Source organism: Mustelus asterias, chromosome 12 (genome assembly GCF_964213995.1).
Source record: "Mustelus asterias chromosome 12, sMusAst1.hap1.1, whole genome shotgun sequence".
NCBI classification, from domain to species: Eukaryota; Metazoa; Chordata; class Chondrichthyes; order Carcharhiniformes; family Triakidae; genus Mustelus; species Mustelus asterias.
Window position 1 is genome coordinate 71,604,404 of NC_135812.1, and position 27,072 is coordinate 71,631,475.

General features: G+C 44.7%; 1 protein-coding gene across 4 annotated transcripts in view; it reads right to left on the reverse strand.

The window, feature by feature from the left end:
- Nucleotides 1-27,072, reverse strand: part of qtgal (queuosine-tRNA galactosyltransferase) — a 315,686-nt gene that overhangs the window by 16,944 nt on the left and 271,670 nt on the right. For 3 of the 4 annotated variants that reach the window (XM_078225424.1, XM_078225425.1, XM_078225427.1), the window contains 3 exons: nt 25,375-25,510; nt 15,107-15,175; nt 7,896-7,970 (listed from right to left, as the gene is read on the reverse strand). In XM_078225424.1, the coding sequence (XP_078081550.1) occupies nt 7,896-7,970; nt 15,107-15,175; nt 25,375-25,510 (280 nt within the window). The remainder of the gene's footprint in view (nt 1-7,895; nt 7,971-15,106; nt 15,176-25,374; nt 25,511-27,072) is intronic. The other variant, XM_078225426.1, reaches the window with a different exon arrangement.

The window sequence follows — 27,072 nt, forward strand, 5'->3', positions numbered from 1 at the left end:
CCTCACCATATCCTAAGACAGTGCATTTCAGATCCTAACCACTCGCTACGTTAAAAAAAAGTTCCTCCTCACGTTGCCATTGGTTCTTCTGCCATTCAACCTGGTGTCCTTTGGTCCTCGACCCTTTCACCAATGGGAACAATCCTCTCCATCGGTCATTACAGCATGAAATCTGGATGCAGAGATGATAAACTGAGCAATGCTCAGAATAAAAAAGATATCCCATCTATGTTCCATGATGCAAACCGATGATTGGGAAAATGCAATACTCTATTAAACTATTAACCACCTCCCTTTCAGATCCATAGAATTCGTGAACCTGAGGTGATCTGCTCTGCACACTCTGTTCACAATAACCCTTTCTCCTCTGGCTTTTGTGTATAAAAACAAAACACTTTGTAGGATCTTTAACTCAGTCGAACACCTTGAGTCGATTTCACCAGGAGCTAAAAAATATCATTCCACAATCCAACAACTGCTCCACATGCAGTGCTAACTTTGGAAAGAAACTCCATTTAAATTAAGGTTGAACACACAATAATGTACAGCTTATAAATGTGCATAACGTTTTTATTCTTTCATGGGATGTGGGCATCACTGGTTCGGCCCAGCATTTGTTGCCTATCCCTAATTGCTCCGAGTTGCTTACTAGGCCATTTCAGAGTCAACCACATAGCTGTGGGTCTGGAGTCACATGTAGGCCAGACCAGGTAAGAATGGCAGATTTCCTTCCTAAAGGACATTAGCAAGCCAGATGGGTTTTTACGACAATAGTTTCATGGTCACCTTTAGACTTTTAATTCCAGATTTATACTGAATTCAAATTTCACCATCTGCTGTGGTAAGGTTCGAAGCCAGGTCCCCAGAGCATTTCCCTGGGCCTCTGGGTTATTAGTTCAGTGACAATACCACGATGCCACAGCTTCTGCTTAATGTTTAACTACTCTGCCCTTAAAGGATGTACTGATCTGTGCCTCTATTATTCCTTGTGACAAAGCACTGTGCACTCTGGCAGCTCTCCGTGTGGCAATTACTCCTAACTTTACTCCTCGTTACCCTAGTGACAATTGTAGACTAATGGTCCCGTAACAGTGACTCCCCCACAGTAGGAAATAGTCTTTCCATCTTCACTCTTCAACATTTTTAAATGGCTATATTAAATCTCCTCTTGGCCTTCTCACGCAAAGGGAAATTGTTCCGGTATCCCACCATAGCAAAGAAGCCAGTATATAAATGCACTGCGAGCTGTTTTGGTGATATAAGGGTCAGCATACATATTAGTCTTATTATACTAAGACTTACATTTTCCCTCTATTACAACACCAATGTTCATTGTTTAACACAATAAGAATGGCCCAAAATGCTTCACAGGAGTAGTATTGGACAGAATTTGATACCAGGTTGGATGATTAGGGTTGATGGCCAAAAGATTGGTCAAGGATGTAGATTTTAAGGAGTGACTTAAAGGGGAGTGAGGGGCTTAGAGAGGCAGAGCGCTTTCAGAGGGAAGTTCAAAGTTGGACTCTAGTCATTTCCACCGGAAAGCAGAACAATGAAAATTGGGAGTGAGCAAAAGGCCAAAGTTGGAGGAACACGGAAATTCCAGGGGGTTTGTAGGGGCAGCGTTACAGGGATTAGGGAGGCTTGAGGTCATGGAGGGATTTGAACACAAGAATGAGAATTTTAAAATCAATTTTAAAATCAACCATTGTCAATTGTCGGAAAGACCCATCTGGTTCACTAATGTCCTTTAGGGAAGGAAATCTGCCGCCCCTACCTGGTCTGGCCTACATGTGACTCCAGAGCCACAGCAATGCAGCTGACTCTCAACTGACCGCCAAGGGCAACTAGGGATGGGCAATAAAGGCTGGCCAGCCAGCGACACCCATGACCCACAAATGAATAAAATAAATGTTGCTAGACTGGGAGATAAAGCAGGTCAGCTACTTTGTCAGGTCTCATGGTGTCTCTGTAGCAATATGTTAATGAGCTGCAAAACTATTAAGCACTCAAAACCACTTGTGGTTCTTTGTCAGGTCAAGTTCCATCTTGCTAATCCTAAACTAGTAAAATCCATCTTCACCGCAGACGCAATCACTGTCTTCCAATCTGCACATTTGTGTGGGAAGTGGTGAAACAGGTTGCACTTTACTTTGATAAAGAAATGAGTGAATGGCAGATTTCTGGACAATGTTGAACCTTATTCCATCAGGAAACATTTGTTGTTACAGTCTACAGTGAAGATCGGCGCGGCAAGGTGGCACTGCTGCCTCACAGCACCAAGGGCCTAGGTTCAATTCCGGCCTTGAGTAACTGCCTGTGTGGAGTCTGCACGTTCTCCCCGTGTCTGCGTGGGTTTCCTCCGGGTGCTCTGGTTTTCTCCCATTGTCCAAAGATGTGCGGGTTAGGTGGATTGGCCGTGCTAAATTGCCCCTTAATGTCAGGGGGACTAGCAGCGTAAACATGTGGGGTTATGGGGGTCGGGCATGGGTGGGATTGTTGTTGGTGCAGGCTCGATGTGCCAAATGTACTGTGGGGATTCTATGACTCTATATCTATGATTCTATCTGGGAAAATTCCCTCATGAAAGAACTGATAGTCTTGATAATGGTCTGTACATCGGCCAGCATTGAATACTGATACAGTTCATTGTCTGATGCTGATCATTTTCTACCCTCATAAATCAAGTAAGAAAACCTGGAAAAACATTAACCAGGGAAAGAAATATGCTTGGAGGTAAAGCACAAATAATAATAAATCAAAGGTGGACCTATTTTCCCAGGTAATAGACGTTAAGTGAACATGTGTATGTGTGGAAGAAGGAGGGGTAGATCCTTTTCACCCGCAATGATTTTAAGCACAGTTATTATGGGTCACTGCGGAACTTAAAGCAGGTTCGCTTTTATGAAAGAGAGTGTTTGGTAACCCTTGTTTAGGATTGCTTGGCCATTCTAATTTAATAGAACATAACTTGGATCAAAACCTATCACTTACACAGGATGTTATTGTCACAATGTCCTTTCCCAAATAAAAAAGGTCTGTCAAACGACCATTTAATAAAAAAAGACCGATTCTTTTAAAATCAAACAAAACAGCTGAACAATTGAGTCTGTTCTCTAGTTTAAATAAAATCAAGATACAGGAGAGGAGGAAGCGCAGTCAGACAGCGGGTTTGTGTGGAGCAAGCCTCCACCACCTGTAGAGGGCTGAGCTGAAGGAACAATCAAAGTGGCACTAAATCTACTGCAGCTGCAACATGGCAAGCGCCAACAAATGGTTTGAATTTATTGCAATGCAAATTCCTGGTGGGCACCTACTGAACAATGCCCATTGTACCTGAAACAAGAGCAACAGGACACGGCTTTTTATTCATTCATGGGACATGGGTGTCGCTGCACTTACTGCCCAACCCTAGTTGCCCTTGAACTGAGCGGCTTGCTAGGGCATTTCAGAGGGCAGTTGAGAGTCAAACACATTGCTATGGGTCTGGAGTCACATGTAAAAAAAAAACAGGTAAGGACGGCAGATTTCCTTCCCTGAAGGGACATTGGTGAACCAGATGGGTTTTTCCAACAATCGACAATGGTTTCGTGGTCATCAGTAGATTCTTAATTCCAATTTTTAAAAATTGAATTCAAATTCCACCATCTGCCGAGGCAGGATTCGAATCCGGGTCCCCAGAACATGAGGTGCGTTTCTGGATTACCAATCTAACGATAATATCACTAGTCCATTGCCTCTCCCTTGACTGATTTCCAAAAGATTGCAATGGCATTTTGGGGGGAATTTTCCTGTCCCACCCGCCAGGGGAATCGTAGCAGGGGTAGGGGTGGGGGTGGGGGGAACGGCTGTTGACCTTGGGCAGGATTTTCCGGTTTTGGGGCGAGCACGGCTGGAAAATCCCGCCCCTCTTGTCATGGCCTGGATAGAGTGGACGTGGGGAAGATGTTTCCATTAGTAGGCGAGACGAGGGTCCAAGAGCACAGCTTCACAATAAAGGGACAACCATTCAGAACCGAGATGAGGAGGAATTTCTTCAGCCAGAGAGTGGTGATTCTGTGGAATTCATTGCCACAGAAGGCTGTGGAGGCCAGGTCATTGAGTATATTTAAGACAGAGATAGATAGGTTCTTGATTGGTAAGGAGATCAAAGATTATGGGGAAAAGGTGGGAGAATGGGGTTGAGAAACTCAACAGCCATGATTGGATGGCGGAGCAGACTCGATGGGCCGAATTCTGCTCCTATATCTCATGGTCTTACAACATGAGCTGTGCAACTTGATGTTGTGATTTCTCTCATTGCCCGATGTACCAAACCCTTTATTTTAGACAAAAATGCCCTTCACTCTCACCACATTGGCCAACAGAAGTCTCAGGGAGGTCATTGGATTGATCTTTGTTTTAAAATTAGCATTGCCCTTAGCGGACAGAGATGGAGAGAAGGTTTTTCTTTCTCTCAAGAGGGTTGTGCGACTTTGGAACTCTGCCTCAGAAGGTGGTGGAGGCGGGGTCACTGAATATGGTTAAGGTGGAGGTAGATAAGATTCTTGTTGGGCAAGGGAATCCAAAGGTTAGCAGGGGTAGATGGGAATGTGGAACTCCACACAAACAGATCAGCCATGATTTTACTGAACGGTGGAGCAGGCTTGAGGGGCTGAATGGCCTATTTCTGCTCCTATTTCGTATGTTCATACAAATTGATTTAAACATAACCTCTGCATTTAGCTGGTTTCCAAACTCATTTTAATTTATTGTGTGTCCTTTTTTTCACAATTTTTCTTGTTTACAATGCACTATCATTTTTACATTTCCGGCAATGTAAAGAAAATACTGCTGAGTATGAACTATAGTGTGGTGAGTGAGTTCTGTGCAGAGATTCTGCATGCCCCAGGGACCCGTTGTGGTGGGTTTTAGGTACATGCTGTGGCCCTCTGGTACATTCATACTCGCCACCTCTGAAGCTCTGTTTTCGCGTAAGTGATGCTACAGCTTTGTAAACTTTCGGGCAAGGTGAATGCCTCTCTCCTGGTGTGGCACTTGAACCATTTTCACAGAATCATAGAATCTCTACAGTGCAGAACAAGGCCATATGGCCCATCGAGTCTGCACCGAAAACAATCCCACCCAGTCCCCATTCCCCTAACCCCACATATTTACCCCACCAATCCCTCTAACCTCTGCATCCCGGGACAGTAAGGGTCAATTTTAGCATGGCCAATGCACCTAACCAGCACGTCTTTGGACTGTGGGAGGAAACTGGAGCACCCGGAGGAAACTCATGCTGAAACAGGGAGAACGTGCAAACTCCACAGAGACAGTGACCCAAGCCGGGAATTGAACCCGGGTCCCTGGCACTGTGAGGCAGCAGTGCTAACCACTGTGCCACCGCGCCGCTCATTTTGTCAATGTGTCGGAGAAGCAATTGGCATGAAAGCAAGAACAGAGACTAGAGTAGTTACACTATATTTGCAAAGTTCCCATTAATTTTTTTAATATATACATATTGTCAATGAGTGCTCTGTTGGAAACTGGAGAAGCTATGTTGGAAATTTACCTTTGTATCTGCCAGCTGTGCACTGATTTCAAATATCACCTCCCATCTCTCTTTTTAAATAGACAGGTTCACATTTTTAGCAAAAAAACTCTTGCTTAACAGGATACTGAACACAATGGCTGGAATTGTTCAGCCGTATTGTGCCGGTGGGATCTTCCAGTTCGGCTGAGGGCGCACGGCTGCCGCGGAATTATATTCACTGATAATATTTATTTTACTCAAAGACGTCATTCAATGGGAAACCCCGTTGACAACGGTGGGATCAGAAGATCCCGCTGTCGGCCAATGCCGGGCCGCTGCCAACATAACACTCGGCAAGTTCCGCGGAAAATCCTGTCCAATACTTGAGGAAGTTCTACATTCGGGAGATTTTTATTTTACCTCCTCATTGGCACAAGTGTTAAAATTTCTAACACTTCCCTTCTGAAACAGGGTGAGAAAAGCAGCATGGCACCTTTCAGGGCTCGATTTGGAAGCAGAGAATAGCTGGGAGTTAAATTTAAAAATACATCGATTTTAACACACTGAAGACTAAAACTAAAATAGGTTGCTAATGTGAGGTTAAATGGTTTCAATAGTTTCAAAGGCTATGGCTCTGGAATTTAGCTTCACATTTACCCCATGCAGACTCTAGCTAAAGGTGAGTTAAAATACAAATTAAATTTCAGCTACATTCCCATGTCAGCATGAGTTCTCAACAAAAAAACTTTCCATCACAATTCTCTCTTAAATTGAAGAGAGGGGGACAATGGCACAGGGGGTGAAACTGGAGTTTTTAAGCTCTATACAAAGTTGGTAATCTATTCGTTCTTAAATTCCCCTCTGGCAGGCAAAACCTTTACTCCTCTCTGGGCCTGAAGGTTCAGGCTCCTCGCGTGCAGATGGCAGATACCCTGCAGTGTTATAGTCAAGCTGACATCTTTTCCACATACGATCCTAACAGTAAAGGACCCCCCCGAGTCTGGCTGGATTGGGAGTGGGTGGGGGATGGAAGAAAGTGTGATTTTTAGAGTAGGGGGACACAACTTGGCTCCAAGGTGCTCACTTCTGGGTTTGAAGGAGGCACTTGGGTGTCAGTAAGAGGGGAAACCTGCCAAAGTCCCAAGATTCGATAATTGGAATTAATGTATTTTTATCGGCCACTTCTTAAAACTTCATTTCATCCTTTATACTCACTGATAGTATTTACTTTATTCAAAGATGTCATCCTATTTTCACACTACACTTTGCAATAATTATATGTCAAGATCAAGCTGCTTCTTTGGCAACAGTGGGAGAGAATCGAGCCAGTTAATGATTACAACATTGACTTCTGTGCTGTTTTCCATGTTAGCTGTGCTTATTGAAGATGTCCCACTGGTATGGTGTGTGGCAGGAAGCAGAGATACAAATTTGCAAGCGTGTTCCATCTCCAAACATCAAGTACTGAATATCACCCAGGAAGATGCATGCTGGGACTAGATGGGACTAGATTTGGGCGGCACGGTGGCACAGTGGTTAGCACCGCTGCCTCACAGCGCCAGAGCCCCTGGTTCAATTCCGGCCTTGGGTGACTGTGTGGAGTTTGCATGGATTTGCGAGGATTTCCTCCGGGCGCTCCGGTTTCCTTCCATAATCCAAAGATTTTTTAACATTAAGCTTACTTATTAGTGTCACAAATGGGTTTACGTTAACACTGCAATGAATTTACTGTGAAAACCCCCTAGTCGCCAGACTCCAGCACCTGTTCCAATGCACTTAACCAGCATCTTTCAGACTGTGGGAGGAAACCGGAGCACCCGGAGGAAACCTGTGCAGACACGGAGAGAACGTGCAAACTCTGCACAAAAAGTGACCCAAGCCGGGAATTGAACCCAGGTCCCTGGCGCTGTGAGGCAGCAGTGCTAACTGCTGTGTCACCATTGTGCCGGTTAGGTTGATTGCCCCTGAGTGTCAGGGGGATTAGCAGGGTAAATACATGGGGTTGCAGGGATAGGGCCTGGGTGGGATTGTTGTTGGTGCTGGTTTGAGGGGCCGAATGGCCTCCTTCTGCACTGTAGAGATTCTATGTTTTATGTAGATGCTCTTCCACAGCCAATGAAGGGACTGGCTGAATCAGGCTTTCGATTCAGTGCTAATGTTTTGCACCCAATGTGACCCCAGTTGAAAGTTCCCACAACACTTAGAGCCAAAAGAAGGTTCATCCTCTCAGTTGACACTGAATTTGAACTCAATTATGAGAAATCAAAGACAGACAGCTGTACTGCCGCCATCTTGGATTTTACTCATCTTTTGGTACAGTTGATTTTATGGCTGCCCATTGTGCATTTTCTAACAGTGAAAACAAGTGGCTATCACTCACCAATTTCACACAGATGATGAAAGGGGGTTTCGCTTCTGTAAAGTGGTAAATGGGAATTGTTGGCTTTGGCTTTTCCTAGAAGAAACAAGAGTAATTGTCAGCATGCAATGAGATCCATGCTCATGTTCAGCTGCTGACGAACCTGTCATGTTCAGCTAATGAAGCATTCATTACACAAAAAGTCATCAATTTTTCTTGTATAAAATGCCTTGAGAAATGATAATACATCAAGAGTGCAGCTTTTCAGAGGATGCAGACAGTTTTTCTGCCTCCAAATAGCAACCTGTTATTATAACATTCAGTAGAATGTTCTATCCCTTTCATCAGGAGCTTTAAACCTATCAGTGACAAACTCTTGAGGTGGCACAGTGGTTAGCACTGCTGCCTCACAGCACCAGGGACCCGGGTTTGATTCCCGGCTCGGGTCACTGTCTGTGTGGAGTTTGCACGTTCTCCTCGTGTCTGCGTGGGTTTCCTCCGGGTGCTCCGGTTTCCTCCCACAGTCCAAAGATGTGCGGGTTAGGTGAGTTGACCATGCTAAATTGCCCCTTAGTGTCAGGGGGAGAAGTAGGGTAAATACGGGAGTTGCAGGTTTCAGGGCCTGGGTGGAATTGTTGTCGGTGCAGGCTCGATGGGCAGAATGGCCTCCTTCTGCTCTATAAGGATTCTATAAAATAAACTCATTTTACATGTGGAACACCAGGTGGGTTACCTCATGATGGTGCAATACTTCATTTTTAAAAAAGGCATAAAATGTATTTACACTGAAAACTCAGTGATGTGAAGATGCATTCTGAATGAATAAGATGTGACAATACAGAATAAAGGGCATATCGAAACCATTGGCCCAAACAAGAGGATGAATTGAATCATTCCAATATGTTGCCTGCAGATAAAGTCAATGATCATTGTAATGTAATACAAATACAAACGTTGCACAAGGCGATTCGGCAAGTTTGTGCCAGGTACTAGTGTTGTCCCTTTCAGACACTTCCTTTACAAGGAGGATTCTGTCATTAGGAATTATTTTCTCAGGTGGCCTGCTTGTGACCCAGGGAAACTCAGTCATCCCGGAATGTCAGTTGAGGCAGGAATTTTGACCTGGTCTTTCACTAACAACTCTCGAGGTACAGGTGTGAAACATGTAGGCAAACATTTAGGCTGTAACTGTAGGGCTGGGATACTTGTCTGTCATGATGTGGAATGCCGGCATTGGACTGGGGTAAGCACAGTAAGAAGTCTCACAACACCAGGTTAAAGTCCAACAGGTTTATTTGGTAGCAAATACCATAGGCTTTCGGAGCACTGCTCCTTCGTCAGATGGAGTGGAAATGTGCTCTCAAACAGTGCACAGACACAGAAATCAAGTTACAGAATACTAATTAGAATGCAAATCTCTACAGCCAGCCAGGTCTTAAAGGTACAGACAATGTGGGTGGAGGGAGCATTCAACACAGGTTAAAGAGATGTGTATTGTCTCCAGACAGAACAGCTAGTGAGATTCTGCAAGACCAGGGGGAAAGCTGTGGGGGTTACTGATAATGTGACATAAATCCAACATCCCGGTTTAGGCCGTCCTCATGTGTGCGGAACTTGGCTATCAGTTTCTGCTCAGCGACTCTGCGCTGTCGTGTGTCGTGAAGGCCGCCTTGGAGAACGCTTACCTGAAGATCCAAGGCTGAATGCCCGTGACTGCTGAAGTGCTCCGCCACAGGAAGAGAACAGTCTTGCCTGGTGATTGTCGAGCGGTGTTCATTCATCCGTTGTCGTAGCGTCTGCATGGTTTCCCCAATGTACCATGCCTCGGGACATCCTTTCCTGCAGCGTATCAGGTAGACAACGTTGGCCGAGTTGCAAGAGTATGTACCGTGTACCTGGTAGATGGTGTTCTCACGTGAGATGATGGCATCCGTGTCGATGATCCGGCACGTCTTGCAGAGGTTGCTGTGGCAGGGTTGTGTGGTGTCGTGGTCACTGTTCTCCTGAAGGCTGGGTAGTTTGCTGCGGACAATGGTCTGTTTGAGGTTGCATGGTTGTTTGAAGGCAAGAAGTGGGGGTGTGGGGATGGCCTTGGCGAGATGTTCGTCTTCATCAATGATATGTTGAAGGCTTCAGAGGAGATGCCGTAGCTTCTCCGCTCTGGGGAAGTACTGGACGACGAAGGGTACTCTGTCCACCGTGTCGCGTGTTTGTCTTCTGAGGAGGTCGGTGCGGTTTTTCGCTGTGGCGCGTCGGAACTGTTGATCGATGAGTCGAGCGCCATATCATGTTCTTATGAGGGCATCTTTCAGTGTCTGGAGGTGTCTGTTGCGATCCTCCTCATCCGAGCAGATCCTGTATATTCGGAGGGCTTGTCCGTAGGGGATGGCTTCTTTTACGTGTTTAGGGTGGAAGCTGGAGAAGTGGAGCATCATGAGGTTATCCGTGGGCTTGCGGTACAGTGAGATGCTGAGGTGACCATCCTTAATGGAGATGCGTGTGTCCAAGAATGCAACCGATTCTGGAGAGTAGTCCATGGTGAGTCTGATGGTGGGCTGGAACTTGTTGATGTCATCATATAGTTGTTTCAGTGATTGCTCACCATGACTCCAAAGGAAGAAAATGTTATCGATGTATCTAGTGTATAGCATCGGTTGAAGGTCCTGTGCGGTGAAGAAGTCTTGTTCGAACCTGTGCATGAAGATGTTGGCATATTGAAGTGCGAATTTTGTCCCCATGGCTGTTCCGTGTGTCTGGATGAAGAACTGGTTGTTGAAGGTGAAGATATTGTGGTCCAGGATGAAGCAGATGAGTTGTAAAATTGCATCTGGAAACTGGCAGTTGATGGCATTGAGTACTGAGGCCATTGCAGTAATGCCATCATCGTGGGGGATGCTGGTGTAGAGTGCCGAGACATCCATTGTGACGAGGAGTGCTCCTGGTTCAACTGCTCCATGTGTGTTGAGTTTCTGTAGGAAGTCCGTAGTGTCGCGACAAAAGCTGGGGGTTCTTTGTACAATGGGTTTCAAGATGCCCTCGACATAGCCGGAGAGGTTCTCGCACAGGGTTCCATTTCCTGAAACGATGGGACGGCCGGGTGTGTTTGCCTTGTGTATTTTTGGGAGGCAGTAGAGATCTCCAACACGTGGAGTACGTGGGATGAGAGCACGGAGGGTGTTTTGAAGGTCCGGATCAAAGGTTTTGATCAGAGTGTTGAGTTGACGGGTGTGTTCTTTGGTCGGATCTGTGGGCAACTGTCTGTAGTGTTCCTCGTTGTTCAGTTGTCGGTACGCTTCTTTGCAGTAATCCGTTCTGTTCAGTATGACGATGGCCCCTCCTTTGTCTGCTGGTTTGATGACAATGTTGCGGTTGGTCTTGAGAGCGTGGATGGCGTTGCGTTGTGCTTGGGTGATGTTCGGTGCTGTCTTGTGAGTGCGGCTGATGAATTTGGTGTTGACGCACCTCCTGATGGCTTGGGCATACATGTCAAGTCGAGGGCAGCGGTCATCCGGAGGAGTCCAATTCGACTTTTTCCTCTAAGGTTGCACTGCGGATCTTTCTGTCTGCTGTTCCGGTTCATTAGCTGGCTCATTGTGTTCGCTGTTGGCCTCTTGGGGTTTGTGGAAGAACTCCCGCAGCCTCATTCGCCTGATGGATTCCTCTGTGTCCGCTGCGAGACTGATGGGGTCTATTTTGGTAGTGGGGCAAAAGTTGAGCCCTCGGCTGAGAACTTCGATTTCATCTGGCTGAAGTGTGTAGTCCGATAAGTTGACAGTGGACTTTCTTTGCAGTGGTACTGTTTTCTACTGTGGTACCGGGGGAGGCTTGGTTGCTGCTGGTGGTGATGCCGAGTTTCTCAAGTTTCCTGTTCTTGGTGTGCATGTAGATGGTGTAGTTCCTTTGTCTCGTCTGCTTGGCAGAGTTTCGCAGCTGGTCTGCGTCCTGAGCGCAAGTTGAGAATATGGATTCGATCTTGGTTTCCAGGCTGCGGCGTTTGCTGTAGAGTTGGTGTATGAGGTGTTTGAGGAGGGTGAGAGAGGTGCGACGGCAAAGTCTCTCAGCGTAGTCTGTGTTAAAGGTTGACCTGAGTGGGTTCGTGATCTGTAGTCCTTTCGGTATCTTGTCTGCTTTCTTGCATGTTTGTAGAAACTTGATGTCTGTGTCGATATGCGCGATCTTCTTGGAGATCCTCTCCACTTGGAGCCGGCGGTTTGCGGTGTCGATGGTAGTCATGATGTGGAGATGCCGGCGTTGGACTGGGGTAAACACAGTAAGAAGTCTCACAACACCAGGTTAAAGTCCAACAGGTTTATTTGGTAGCAAATGCCATAAGCTTTCGGAGCACTGCTCCTTCGTCAGATGGAGTGGAAATGTGCTCTCAAACAGTGCACAGACACAGAAATCAAGTTACAGAATACTAATTAGAATGCGAATCTCTACAGCCAGCCAGGTCTTAAAGGTACAGACAATGTGGGTGGAGGGAGCATTCAACACAGGTTAAAGAGATGTGTATTGTCTCCAGACAGAACAGCTAGTGAGATTCTGCAAGACCAGGGGGAAAGCTGTGGGGGTTACTGATAATGTGACATAAATCCAACATCCCGGTTTAGGCCAGTTTGTGCACTGTTTGAGAGCACATTTCCACTCCATCTGACGAAGGAGCAGTGTTCCGAAAGCTTATGGTATTTGCTACCAAATAAACCTGTTGGACTTTAACCTGGTGTTGTGAGACTTCATACTTGTCTGTGACATTGCAGTTATCATAGAATCATAGAACCGATACAGTTCAGAACGGGGCCATTTGACCCATTGAGCCTGCACCGACAACAATCCCACCCAGGCCCTATCGCTGTAACCTCAAATATTTACACAGCCAGTCCCCCTGGCACTATGAGGCAATTTAGCATGACCAATCCACCTAACCACGCACATCTTTGGAGTGCGAAAGGAAACCCACGTGGACATGGGGAGAACCTGCAAACTCTACACAGACAGTAACTCGAAGCCACAATGGAACCCAGGTCCCTGGCACAATGAGGCAGCAGTGCTAACCACTGTGCCACCAGGCCGAATACAGTTTAAATCTAGAGTCAAGGAGATTGGAGTGAGGTTAAGTGAGACTCCCTGGAGGGAGTCTTGTGGTGACTACTCAGGCTAAAACGAAGCATTGATGTGAACCCAAAGCCCCCATTGCACTGGCGTTAAACTTGTAAATAAATCCTGAGTCGTATGGGAATTCATGTACTCTAAGGGTTAAACTTATGGGAGCCAGTAATTCTGAGCAATTCATGCTAAGAACTGTCAGCTTAGTGAAGTGTCAAATACATCATTATTTGTTTATCATTAATCTTTATTGTTTTTATAACCCCTCTTGACTGAGTACTAAGTGAAGCATCTATTACAAGATCCTCCCTATCCAGTTACCCTGTACTCAGCTGTACTTGCATAATCGTAAAAGACGGCACTGCAATATTAATTACAAAGCCTTAATATAACTGAGTGGTTCAGAATAAATAGTGCTGAAAACGTGAGGGAAAGCACTGATAATGTTACCGGACAAGTAATCCAGAGGCCCAGGCTAGTGCTCTGGAGACACGAATTCAAATCCCACCACAGCAGATATTTAAATTCAATTAATAAATCTGGAATGAAATAACAGTCTCATTAATAATGACCATGACATACTGGACTGTTACAAAACCCATCTGGTTCACTAATGTCCTTCAAGGGAGGAAATCTGCTGTCTTTACCTGCTCTGGCCTACTAGTGACCCTAGTCCCATACCAATGTGGTTGACTCTTAACTACTCTCTGAAATGGCTTAGCAAGCCACTCAGTTTTAGGTGCATACATGATCATAGAATCCCTACAGTGCAGACCATTCGGCCCATCGTGTCTGCACCGACCACAATCCCACCCAGGTTCTATTCCCATAATCCCACATGTTTACCCTGCTAATCCCCCTGACACCAGGGGCAATTTAGCATGGCCAATCCACCTAACCCGCACATCTTTGGAACAAAGAACAAAGAAAATTACAGCACAGGAACAGGCCCTTCGGCCCTCCAAGCCTGCACCAAACATGCTGCCCGACTTAACTAAAACCTCCTACCCTTCCGGGGACCATATCCCTCTATTCCCATCCTATTCATGTACTTGTCAAGATGCCCCTTAAAAGTCACTACCGTATCCGCTTACACTACCTCCCCTGGCAACGAGTTCCAGGCATCCACTACTCTCTGTGTAAAAAATCTGCCTCGTACATCTCCTTTAAACCTTGCCCCTCGCACCTTAAACCTATGCCCCCGAGTAATTGACTCTTTTACCCTGGGAAAAAGCTTGAACTGTGGGAGGAAACCGGAGCACCTGGAGGAAACCCAGGCAGACACCGGGAGAATGTCTGTGTGCATTTCAAACAAAATTAGGTTAAAACTAACATTTAAAAAAATGGAAATTCCAGATTTATCCATTTCAGGAGTATCCCAATATCTTAATCCAGTTCCAAAAGTGATTCAGACGATGGCCACAGGTCCTTGTGAAATCACAACCACAGCCCCATTGGAAAATAATTTGCTGTCGATTAGAGGACAAAGTCATACATATTATGGTACTTCCAGTAAACAATGTGTTGCTTTATAATGCTTCTTTATATGTATATTAGGGGAGGCGATGGCCTAGTGGTATTATCGCTAGACTATTCATCCAGAAACTCAGCTAATGTTCTGGGGACTTGGGTTCGAATCCCGCCATGGCAGATGGTGGAATTTGAATTCAATTTAAAAAATCTGGAATTAAGAATCTACTGATGACCATGAAACCATTGTCAATTGTCGGAAAAACACATCTGATTCACTAATGCCCTTTAGGGAAGGAAATCTGCCGTTCTTACCCAATCTGGTCTACATGTGACTCCGGAGCCACAGCAATGTGGTTGACTCTCAACTGCCCTCCAAGGGCAACTAGGGATGGGCAATAAATGCTGGTCAGCCAGCAATGCCCATGTCCACAAATGGATAAAATAACAATGTGTCATGTGTATCAGCAATGTTGAGGAAGAGATGAAAAGCTGCATGCAGATTTTAATTGCTTACTCCACCCCCTCCAGCCTTTCCCAAACTGGCATTAGGGATTTTACAGTCTTAGGGATATGGGAACGGCGTCTGTGCTATTGCACAGTCGTTAGGGTCAAACTCTGGAGAGTAATAAATAGAATGTGAAGAGAGAGATTCCAACCTTTGACTCTTGATAAGTGTAGAAGCCCTTTGTTATCTTACTTTGATCCACATCACAAAACGACACAACCTATAGAAAGCAGAAACCATAGTTAGCGTTAGCCATGTATTAGCAATGTTACCCAGAAACTTCCAATCTGGCAGGGTGGTGGTGGTGGGTGGGCAGGCATTGGGGGGTGGGTTCTGTCACAGATTTATTGGCAATTTTTGAATTGTTCAACCCTTTAAGGGTGGCACGGTGGCACAATGGTTAGCACTGCTGCCTCACAGCGCCAGGGACCCGGGTCCTATTCCGGCCTCGGATCACTATCTGTGTGGAGTTTGCATGTTCTCCCCGTGTCTGTGTGGGTTTCCTCCGGGTGCTCCAGTTTCCTCTCGCAATCCAAAGATGTGGGGGTTAAGTGGATTGGCCATGCTAAATTGCCCCTTAGTGTCAGGGGGATTAGCAGGGTAAATATGTGGTGTTATAGGGATAGGGCTTGTGTGGAATTGTTGACAGTGCAGGCATAGTGGGCCGAATGGCCTCCTTCTGCAATGTAGGGATTCTATGATTCTTTTCCACTTATAGATTTTAAGGAAGCGAATTCCTGAATTTTTTGGGTATTCAGTGGGATCGATGTAGTACATGACCATTGCAGCCAACAAGCAGACAAAAATTATCCACAAGGCTTGCTTTTTAATGAATATATGCAAAGATGAACTTTGTAAAACAAGTGGGGAACCTAACTGGTGTAGTATTGATCAGCAAACCCTATCGCTACTTCTCAGGCCTGGAACCTGCTGTTGAACAATTATGAGATGATGCCTGTGCACAGAGAGAAGTGTTATTAGGATATACAAAATAGACCCCTACGATTTGTGACCTGACTGCCCCTTTGATCTTCCTGGACAATACCTTAACCTTACTAATCATATTTAGAGTGATTCTATCCCAAGAATGAGAAGAGCGTGGACTTGTATAGCTTTCTTTATGACTTCAGGGCATCACTTTTGCACCAATTCTTTTGTACAAGAGGGAATATTATATTGTAGGAAATGCAGCAGCCAGTCTGTACACAGCAAGCTTCCACAAAGGGCAATGCAATAATGACCAGAGAATGGTTTGGGTATTGAAGTCAGCAGTGAAGGATCATTCATAGACTCCCTGCAGTGCAGAAGAGGGCTATTCAATCCATCGAGTCTGTATCGACTCTCTGACAGAGTATCTTACCCAGTCCTTCTTCCTCCACCCTATCCCTGTAATCCCACACATTTACTGTAGCTAATCCGCCTAACCTATGGGCATCTGGATTGAAATCTATTCAACATTTTTGTATCGTCTAATTTGGTTCATTTTTCTTGTTCAATAAATGTTTTATTCTTTTGTTAGAAGTTCATCTGCAGACTCCTGTGAATCTGTTCAATAACTGTCCTCCACATTTAATTAAAAAATTAAAAGTTATGATCTATCAAAGTCTGGGATCCGAGTTGTCAGGCATTGCCCTCAGCTGGCGTCATAACAACTTTAATCTGAAAATCAGTGTCAGTTTTTCACATAGGGACCAAGCGGGTGAGTGCGACTGATCGGGCTGCTCCAGCAGGAGGTACCGTGGGCGTGAAGGCTTAAACAGCCACCTTCAATGCTGTAAATGACTCTATATGCACGCTGATAACCCTGAACTCTACCTCACCATTGCCTCCCTTAAATCCTCCACCATCGCTAAAGTATCAGACTGCCTGCCAGTACTGGATGAGAATAAACTGGGAAGACGAACGCCATTGTCTTTCATTGCTGCCACAGAACTCATTTCCGAGTTACTGGTTCCATCCCTTTGCCAACTGTTTGAGGCTGAACCAGACTATTCGCAACATTCGCATCATTTTTGACCAAGCTGAGCTTCAGAACGCATATCCAGGCCATCACCACCACCTCTGTAACATTGTCCAACTCTGCCCCAGTCTCAGCCCATCTGCTGCTGAAACCTTCACCCATGCCTTTTGTATGTCTTGACTTGACTATTCTCACACACTTGCAGCAGGTCTCTCACATTCTACATAGAATCCCTACAGTACAGAAGGAGGCCATTCAGCCCACTGAGTCTGTACCAACCACAATCCCACGCAGGCCCTATTCCCGTAACCCCACACATTTACCCTGCTAATCCCCCTGACACTAGGGTCAATTTAGCACGACCAATCCAGCTTACCTGCACATCTTTAGACTGTGGGAGGAAACCGCAGCACCCGGAGGAAACCCATGCAGACACGGAGAGAACTGTTCAAACTCCACACAGACAGTGACCCGAAGCCAGAATTGAACCTAGGTCCCTGGCGCTGAGAGGCAGAAGTGTTAACCACTGTGCCGCCCTTCTGTAACTGTGAAGTTATTCAAAACGTCTCTCCTCATGTTAAGGGTGGGATTTTCCATGTCCACCCTCCCACGACGGCACATTTTCCAATAGCTCGCCTGCAGCCGCTGATAGGACCTTCTTGTCCCGCCGAGGTCCGTGGCGTTTTGTATGGATTGCTGCCGGGGAAACTGCTGCGGAGAGGTTGTCTTCAGCTTGACCGGAATATCCCGCCAGTGGGACCGGACGGAAAAATCCCCTTATTCAGCCATTGCTTATTTGCTTACCGACACTGATTCCTAGTTAACAGCGTTTCAACTTTACAAATTCCTCCATGGCCTCACCCTTCCCTTTCTCTAGTATTGTCTCCAGCCCACAACACTCTGAGATATCTTTGCTCCTCTAAATTTGGTCTCTTGAGCATCCCTGATTTTAATTGTTCCAAAGGTTTCAGCTTCCCAAGTCCTAAAGCTCTGGAATTCCTTTCCTACTCCTCTCTACCTCTCTTTCCTCTTTTCATACACTCATTAAAAGCTAACTCTTTAACTGGGGCTTCACTTATTTGCTCTGACTTATTATTATGTGGCTCAGTGTCACATTCTGCATAATAACATTCATTTAAACACTTTGCGACCTGTTTTTTCACAAGTAGTCGCTTGGTAGTTCAGAACCTGAGTATTGCTGAGAAAAGGAGACAGATAGTCAAAGCTTTTCATCTTGCACTCATCAGGTCAGGTACAAGAATGCTAAATTTTAAAGGGAGCAACAATTTATACTGCATGAGGAAAGGATGCTGATGATTTGGCAAGTAGACTCTGGTTGGTTGAGGCATTGCCATGGAGAATGCAACAGGCAACTGTTGTTCCCCCATGTTTTTGCTTATCTCCAAAAGGTGCAATGCCTGGACATATCCCTTTTGCCTGCAGGGGACAGGACACGGCCTATGAATTTTGTAGCTTCTAGCAAGTGTAAGTGAGCTGTGTTGTGCGCCCGACTGTTGATCTTAAATTGGCTGTTCGTGTAATTCTGAGCACACTGGGGATTGTTCAGCAAGTGCTGCCCAATTGTGGAATCATAGCTAATGTTAGACATTATGGCCAGAATTCTACCACCTCGCCCGCCCAGAGAGTCACCCATAATGTCGCCCGAGCGAGACCGGAAATTTCAGGAGAAAGAGCCGATCGCTTAGCAAAGAGATGCGGACAAATTAATTCACTCAAAGGGTTGTTTATCTTTGGAAGTTTCTGCCCCAGTAGGTTGTGGGTGGTCTATCGTTGAATACATCCAAGGTTGAGGCAGACAGATTTTTGGTCTCTCGAGAATCAAAGGGGAGCAGGTGAGAAAGTGGAGACGAAGTTCAGGATCAGCTATGCTCATTTTGAATGGCAGAGCAGGCTCGAGGGGCCATATAGTCTGTTCTTGCTCTTATTTTTTGAGTCTGTCCCTTTGGTCAATGAATTTGATTTCCCTAAATTGGCCCATTCTATTAATACTCCTGAAACTGCTTCTATAATAGAGTGGTCAACCACTTCACCAGGGCAGGGGAGGGATATTAAGCTGAGCAGATATAGTCCAGCCCACCTCTTGAAGATCGGCATGGAATCTTCATTATGGTGGGGAAGAGGTAAGTTTATGACACAGCTCATCCGATCTCTGTGGCTGAAGGAGGGAGTCTTGTGGTGGGAAAAGTAGGGAAAACATAAACAAAAGGAAGAATATTTTATTTGCTTTTTAACTTTTATGGGCAACAGCTGTACTGTTATACGACGCATGTTGTCGCGAACAACTCCTTGTGCGTTAATGTTTCCTTTCTGCCGAGCAATGTAATGAGTTATGGACACAGCAAAATAAGACTGTTCCTTCGTCAGTTAGAGAAGTGTAATGACTGCAGGTCGTCAGGTGGTGAAGGTGCAGCCAGATAAAGAAAAGAAAGTTGCAGCACAGGAACAGGCCCATCAGCCCTCCAAGCCTGCACCGACCATGCTGCACGTCTGAAGCAAAACTCCCTACCCTTCCCGGGATCCATATCCTTCTATCCCCATCTACTCTTGGAAATCTTGGAAATTCAACCACAGACCAGCGTAGGTTCACTTAAACTAGCCACAGCCGAGAATGTCATAACTAATGTGCTGTGAGTAGCACATTCGCACTGGAATGTGCGGCGCATATTTAAAGGTTATTTAACATTACACAAGTTAGACCGTGTAGAAAGACACTGGTGATATGTCCTAGAGTAATGGCATGTGCTACATGAACTGGGATCTATCCGTCTGCCCTGACGTCAGGGAGGATAGAGCTGGTACAGCTCAGCCCAGTACAGGAGTTTAAATTCCCTTCTTGTATACTGTGGCCATTGATGTACCAAAGTGTGAAGTGGCTTTGATGCTGCAAATTTAGTCAGCATCACGCTTCATAAAATCAAAGCTCTTCTAAAAGTCGCAAAAACATTCTCAAGATCAAAAAATGGGAAAGGACAAGGTTAAAAAGTCAGGTTATTAGTGGAAATTAGTCAAACATTACCCACTATTTCTGGTAGAGTTGGCAGCAGGAATGAATGTTTCAGCTGAATGATCCAAATCTGAAGCCAAAAACACTGACCACTGGGAGGGGCTCCTTAAGGCATTGGGAAAAAAGAACCCTTGTTCTTTATATATGGTGTGGAGATGCCGGCGTTGGACTGGGGTAAGCACAGTAAGAAGTCTCACAACACCAGGTTAAAGTCCAACAGGTTTATTTGGTAGCAAATACCATAAGCTTTCGGAGCAATGCTCCTTCGTCAGATGGAGCCATCTGACGAAGGAGCATTGCTCCGAAAGCTTATGGTATTTGCTACCAAATAAACCTGTTGGACATTAACCTGGTGTTGTGAGACTTCTTACTTTATATATGGCACAGGTATGTAAGAAATCCCAGAACAAGGTAAAGTAATTCAGTCTGCTTTCCAAATACTATGCATTGTCCGCTCTAACATGGATTCTATCCCAATAGTAATTCATAGAATTCCTACAGTGGCTCTACAGAGGCCATTCGGCCCATCAAGCCGCCACCGACAACAATCCCACCCAGGTCCTATCTCCGCAACCCCACGTTTTTACCCTGCTAATCTCCCTAAGGGACAATTTAGCATGGCCAATCAACCTTACCCATACATCTTTGGACTGTGGGAGGAAACCAGAGGAAAGCCACGCAGGCACAGGGAGAACATGCTAACTTCACATAGACAGTGACCCAAGGTCGGAATTGAACGCAGGTCCCTGGCGCTGTGAGGCAACTGTGCTAACCACTGTGCCATCGTTATCTGGCAATAAATTATCTGACAATAAATCCTATACCTACTGAATATCAACTTTACTTCTATTTGTCACTAACACCTCTACTATCTCAGAAGATTAAGGAAATTTTGCATGTATGCAACTTTTACAGATGCACCACAGAAAGCATTCTTTTTGGTTGTATCAGCTTGGCATGGCTCCTGCTCTGCCCAAGACTGCAAGAAACTACCAAGGGTCATGAATGATGCCCAGTCCATCACTCAAACCAGCCTCCCACCCACTGACTTCGTCTACACTTCCCGCTGCCTTGGAAAAGCAGCCAGCATAATTAAGGACCCCACACACCCCTGACATACTCTCTTCTGGTTTCTTCCGTAGGGGAAAAAGATACAAAAGGTCACGTACCAACCAACTCAAAAATAACTTCTTCCCTGCTGCCATCAGACTTTTGAATGGACCTACCTCTCATTAAGTTGATCTTCCTCTACATCCTAGCTATGACTGTAACACTACATTCTGCACTCTCTCCTTTTCTTCTCTATGAACAGTATGCTTTGTCTGTATAGCGTGCAAGAAACAATACTTTTCACTGTATGGTAATACATGTGACAATAATAAATCAATCAAATCAAAAGCATGGCGCAACCCTGCTGGAACTATTATGCCCCATGGAATATTTTACCACTTTTATCAATCACTATGGTTCTCAACCTCAATCATGACCAGATATCCATCTAGATCCATTGAGTGAATAATTCTGACACTGCATTTTCTCCTGAGATGATGTGGAGATGCCGGTGTTGGACTGGGGTAAACACAGTAAGAAGTCTCACAACACCAGGTTAAAGTCCAACAGGTTTACCAAATAAACCTGTTGGACTTTAACCTGGTGTTGTGAGACTTCGTACTGTGTTTTCTCCTGAGATTCAGATGGTGGGGATAGTAGCATTGTGTACATTATGTTCACTGACTAATATAGGCCTACTGCTCAGGAGAACTCTCTGGTCCTGAGAAAGGAGGCTGAGGGGAGATTCCTCGTGTCAGATTCCTAGTCTGATCATGCCAATGTCTGCCTAAGGTCTGCCTGCTCATATGAACTGCTGGTGATGTGGTGGGCAATGCACTGATGCTACAATGTAATATTCCATGAAACAGTAGGGCAGTTTGTGCTTGTAGCACCTCATATCCTGATCTCCGTTTCATGAGTGAACGTTAGCTGCTTTCCCCAAGGACAGGAAAACGGAGCATGATTTAATAATTGGAACCCTGTTGGTTAGCTGAACAAGTATCACAGATACAAGACACCTGACCATCAATTTAGTCAAGGAATTACCGATGGCACAAGGAGAGCAAAGAGATGGGGACACAGGCTGGGATTTTCGGGTCCCAACAATGGGGGGGAATTGTTGCTGGCGGGACAGAAAATTCGACAGGCCAGCCAAAGGTCCGTTGACTTTGGCGGAGATTTCCAGTCCTGCAATGGGTGGGACCAGAAAATCCCGGCCATAGATTAGGAAGAAAGAACCAAAACAGGGAAGGATATTCTGCCATTGTATCATCTTGTTGGTTATTTTCTTGTTCTTGCCTCGGAAAGTCAGGGGTTCAAGCCCCACAATGGGGTTCAGCACATAATCTATGCTGACATTTCAGTGCCGTAATGAGGAAGCCATGCATTGATAGAGGTGCCATCTTGTTAATAGAATCATAGAATCCCTACAGTGCAGAAGGAGGCCATTCGGCCCATCGTGTCTGCACTGACAACAATCCCACCTAGGCCCCAACCCCATAACCCACATACTTACCCCGTTATTCCATCTAACCTACATATCCTGGGACACTAAGGGGCAACTTAGCATGGCCAATGCACCTAACCCGCACATCTTTGGACATCTTTGTTAATAAGGTGGTAAGTCAAAGCCATTTCCTGGTGGAGATAAATGATCCTATGGCACTCACAATGAGGGACACTCCTGGTGTCCTGATTGACAGTCAACCTCCAATCAGCACAACCAAAATCTGAAAACTATATTTATCCACATAACAGCAGTAAGTGCAGTTCAGAAGTGATTCACTTCAGCGTTGAGAGATCCTGAAGATATGAAAGACACTGTGTATGTTCCTTTTTTGTGTACACTGCATCCCATGTTAGCTATTAACAGTCAGCTCTCATTAAACTAAAATTTAACAATCTTACAATTAAATAGTAAATCACATGAATTGAGAATCGTAAACAACATGGACCTCATAAATTTTCGATAGACTTTTAACAGTTCAACTTTGTGCGGATGGTTTAAATATGGAGCAGAAATTGTGTCTGCAACACGGCAACAATAAAACAGAAAAACGTGGAGCTCTGCTCATTTTATTGCAATATTATCCTGTTACCCACTTTTCATGGCTCGCTTTTTTTTGTAATATTACTGATGTATTTTTTGGTTGTAGTGGTTCTCTCCCATTGAACATAAATATAAAGACTGTTTATTTATCAGATCTATCCTGGCTCGAATATTATCACTGAATCATAATGACTGCACATTTCTTGTTCTTTGATAGAACACCTCACACCACATAGAATTTGTAACATAGTAAATCATCCAAAGCTGCGTCCCAGAGGCATGAATAAAAAATGAATGTTGAACCAAAGAAGGATAGCTTGGTACAATGTCAAAATTCACTTTTGCATTGCTGAAAGAAAAGATAATTGTTTTGTCACACCTTTTGATCTTGCACTCATCAGGACATTTGTTGGCTCATTCCTCAATCAGAGTCAAGCTGCCTGGTTTAAATCTCAAACAATGCTTGGCAGTTAACTGTCGGTCATCATCAACTGGTGTATTCTCGATGGCAATATCCCTACCAATTAGAGTCCACTAACCAACTGATCAGCACTCTCTTCTTATACAGTAAATTCGTTGGATTTGTAATCTTAAGAAATGTCCTGATGAATGCAAGGATGCCTCTTTTTTCAGCAATACATTCTGTACTATCAAACAGCTATTTAAATTTACTTCCAGCTGTAATGTTCGTTCTGCTGCACTCAGATCCAAAGCTGATGTCCCCATATTGCTAGCTTGATTTCATGGGAATATATACTGGATTAAATAAGGATGGAGCCAATTTTGACTTTCATTGTTGAGTTGAAGACTGTTGATAAACATAAGATATAGGAGCAGATGTAGGCCATTCGGCTCATCGAGCCTGCTTCCCCATTCAATAAGAGCATGAATGATCTGATATGACAAGCCACAACTCTACTTTTCCCCTTTACCCCCATAACGCTTGATTCCCTGACTGATTAAAAAAATCTGACTATCTCAGTCTTGAATATACTCAATGACCCAGCCTCCACAGCCCTCTGCAGTAAAGATTTCCACAAATTCACTATCCTCAGAGAAAAAATTCCTCCGCATCAGGTCAACTTAATGAATTCAGTAGAAAGGCGACATTAACAACCAGAACTTGCCTTTATAGAGCACCTTGAAATCAGTGAAAAGTCACAATGTGCCTCACAGAAACGCAATTGGACCATAAAATTAATATTGAACCAATGTTGGATATGTTCGGGCAGGTAATCAAACGTTTGGCAGAGGAGATAGGTTTTAAATAGCATCTTACATGAAGCAATAGCTTATGTGGAAGGCTATAATGTGGCCACCTGATCCACTGCCGCTTGTTTTTCGCTTAACGGAGAGTTAAAATTGAACCTGTTGTATTTTAATATCATTGGACCTTCTTAGCAGTGATAATTGGTTTGGAGGGGTGTAATGCCGATCTTGCAGATGCAATATTAGCTCTCCCTCAACAGAATAGATTGGCCAGGTTAAAAATTGCCCCTTAGAGTCCTGGGATGTGTAGGTTAGAGGGATTAGCGGGTAAATATGTGGGGGTAGGGCCTGGGTGGGATTGTGGTCGGTGCAGACTCGATGGGCCGAATGGCCTCCTTCTGCACTGTAGGGTTTCTATGATTTCTATGATGAATAAAACATCTGTTTTGACAAAAAGGAACAAAATAAATCAAATTGGAACTATAAATGCTAATTTATGATATTCTTCATCATTTGGTAGCAGGACATAAGTGTATTGTTTAAAAAGAAAATTTGGCATGTCAGCTGCGACTCTCACCAATTTTTACAGATTCACCATAAAAAGCTTCACAGCTTGATATGGCTCCTGCTCTGACCAAGACCGTAAGAAACTACAAAGGGTTGTGAATGTAGCCCAGTTCACCACACAAACCAGCCTCCCATCCATTGATTCTGTCTACACTTCCCGCTGCCACAGAAAAGCAGCCAGCATAATCAATGACCACTCCACACCCAAGGCATTCTCTCTTCCACCTTCTTCCATTGGGAAAAAGATACAAAAGTCTAAGATCACGTCCCAACCTACCCAAGAACAACTTCTTCCCTGCTGCCATCAGACTTTTGAATGGAAGGACTTACCATATATTAAGTTGATCTTTCTCTACACCATAGCTATGGCTGTAACACTACATTCTGCACCCTCTCCTTTCCTTCTCCCCTATGTACTCTATGAATGGTATGCTTTGCCTGTATAGCGTGCAAGAAACAATACTTTTCACTGTATCCCAATACATGTGACGATAATAAATCAAATAAAATTGATAATTATTGTCCATCTTTATTAGTTACATTTTTGTTTAAACATACCTTTTTCTGGTTGTTTGCTGACAGGCTTCTGTACAACTTCCTACCCTGCTTCCCAGCATTCCAGATTGTAAATGAAGGCCAACGACTCAGAACCCTCTCTTCCAGGAACCTCACACGATTCTTCCAAATGGTTTCCCTGATGAGATAAAGCAGGAACAAATCACGTTGGTGTGTGTGTTATAGCCATGATAATCTCCAGCGTCTGACTGTATAAAAGCCTGATACAGTAATATAAACAACATGTCACAAGTTTCTTGCAGACTGTGCTTGCATGTCACAGGAGAACCACAGAATTCTAACAATGCAGAGAAAGGCCCTTCGGTCCATCGGGTGTGCACTGACTCTCGGAAAGAGCATCCTTACCCATCGCCCTATCCCTGTAGCTCACGCATTTATCCTGCTAATACCCCTAACCTACACATCTTCGGGTGAAGGGGCAATTTAGCATGGTCAATCCGACTAACTTGCACATCTTTGGACTGTGGGAGGAAATCGAAACACCTGGAGGAAATCCACGCAGACACAGGGTGAATAAGCAAACTCCACACAGTCACCCAAGGTCAGAATCGAACCCTGGTCCCTGGGCCTGTGAGGCAGCAGTGCTAACCACTGTGCCACCAGGTATGTAATCAAACAGAAGAGCAAAAGTTAAACTTTATTTATTTATTCGTGTCACAAGTTGGCTTACATTAAAACTGCAATGAAGTTACTGTGAAAATCCCCTGGTCGCCACACTCCGGCGCCCGTTTGGGTACATTGAGGGAGAATTTAGCATGGCCAATGCATCTAACCAGTACGTCTTTGGACTGTGGGAGGAAACCGGAGCACCCAAAAGAAACCCACGCAGACATTGGGAGAACGTGCAGACTCCACATAGACAGTGACCCGAGCCAGAAATCGAACCTGAGACCCTGGCGCTGCGAGGCAGCAGTGCTAACCACTGTGTCACAAGGAGGTCATTTAAATTTGGTTACAATATATAAGTATGCATTTAGGAGTACTTTTTAAACTCTGGTGGTGATTCACATTCCAACAGAACGAACCAACATTTGACCTCTTTTTATTTCTTATGTAGTAAATCGTACAATAAACTTGCAAAAGAAAGCAGTTGTCTAGAAAGGAATCTGAGTGACAGACCCGATGCATCATAGACCTTACTCAACTACTGGGACTGAGCTAAATTCTCTTGGTTCCAAACACACAAGGAGATAAATGTTTCTGAACATACACGCGGTCATTTATTCAACACTACTTTCTGAAAATGTTGTTGTTGGTGCCCAGCAACAGTCAGGGCTGTGAAGACTGGTTCATGTGTTCTCCTTAACACCGCAATATGGGCCAAGAAACAGACGGATTCTGTAGCCGTGCTCAATGGGTCTCTTTGTGCTCACATCATAAACCAGGAATGTTCTGATTTATAAATCAGTTCCAAGGGACTGGTACCTGGAAACAGTACTATGAAAAAGGACCCTTGATCTGTGCTTCTGTAGATTCCTGCGGCTCTTTTTTTTAAAATGTAAAATTCCATTCCTGGACTTTTTGAAATTACACTGGAAAGATTGTTTTGTGTCCGTCGAGGGTCTGCCTTCTATTCAATATGTTAGGATTAGGACAACCCAAAGAGCTCTATTCAGCCGAGGTTTAACTTGATTCAGTGTAGTGGATTTACATAATTCTGGGCTGCTCAGATCTACAGTT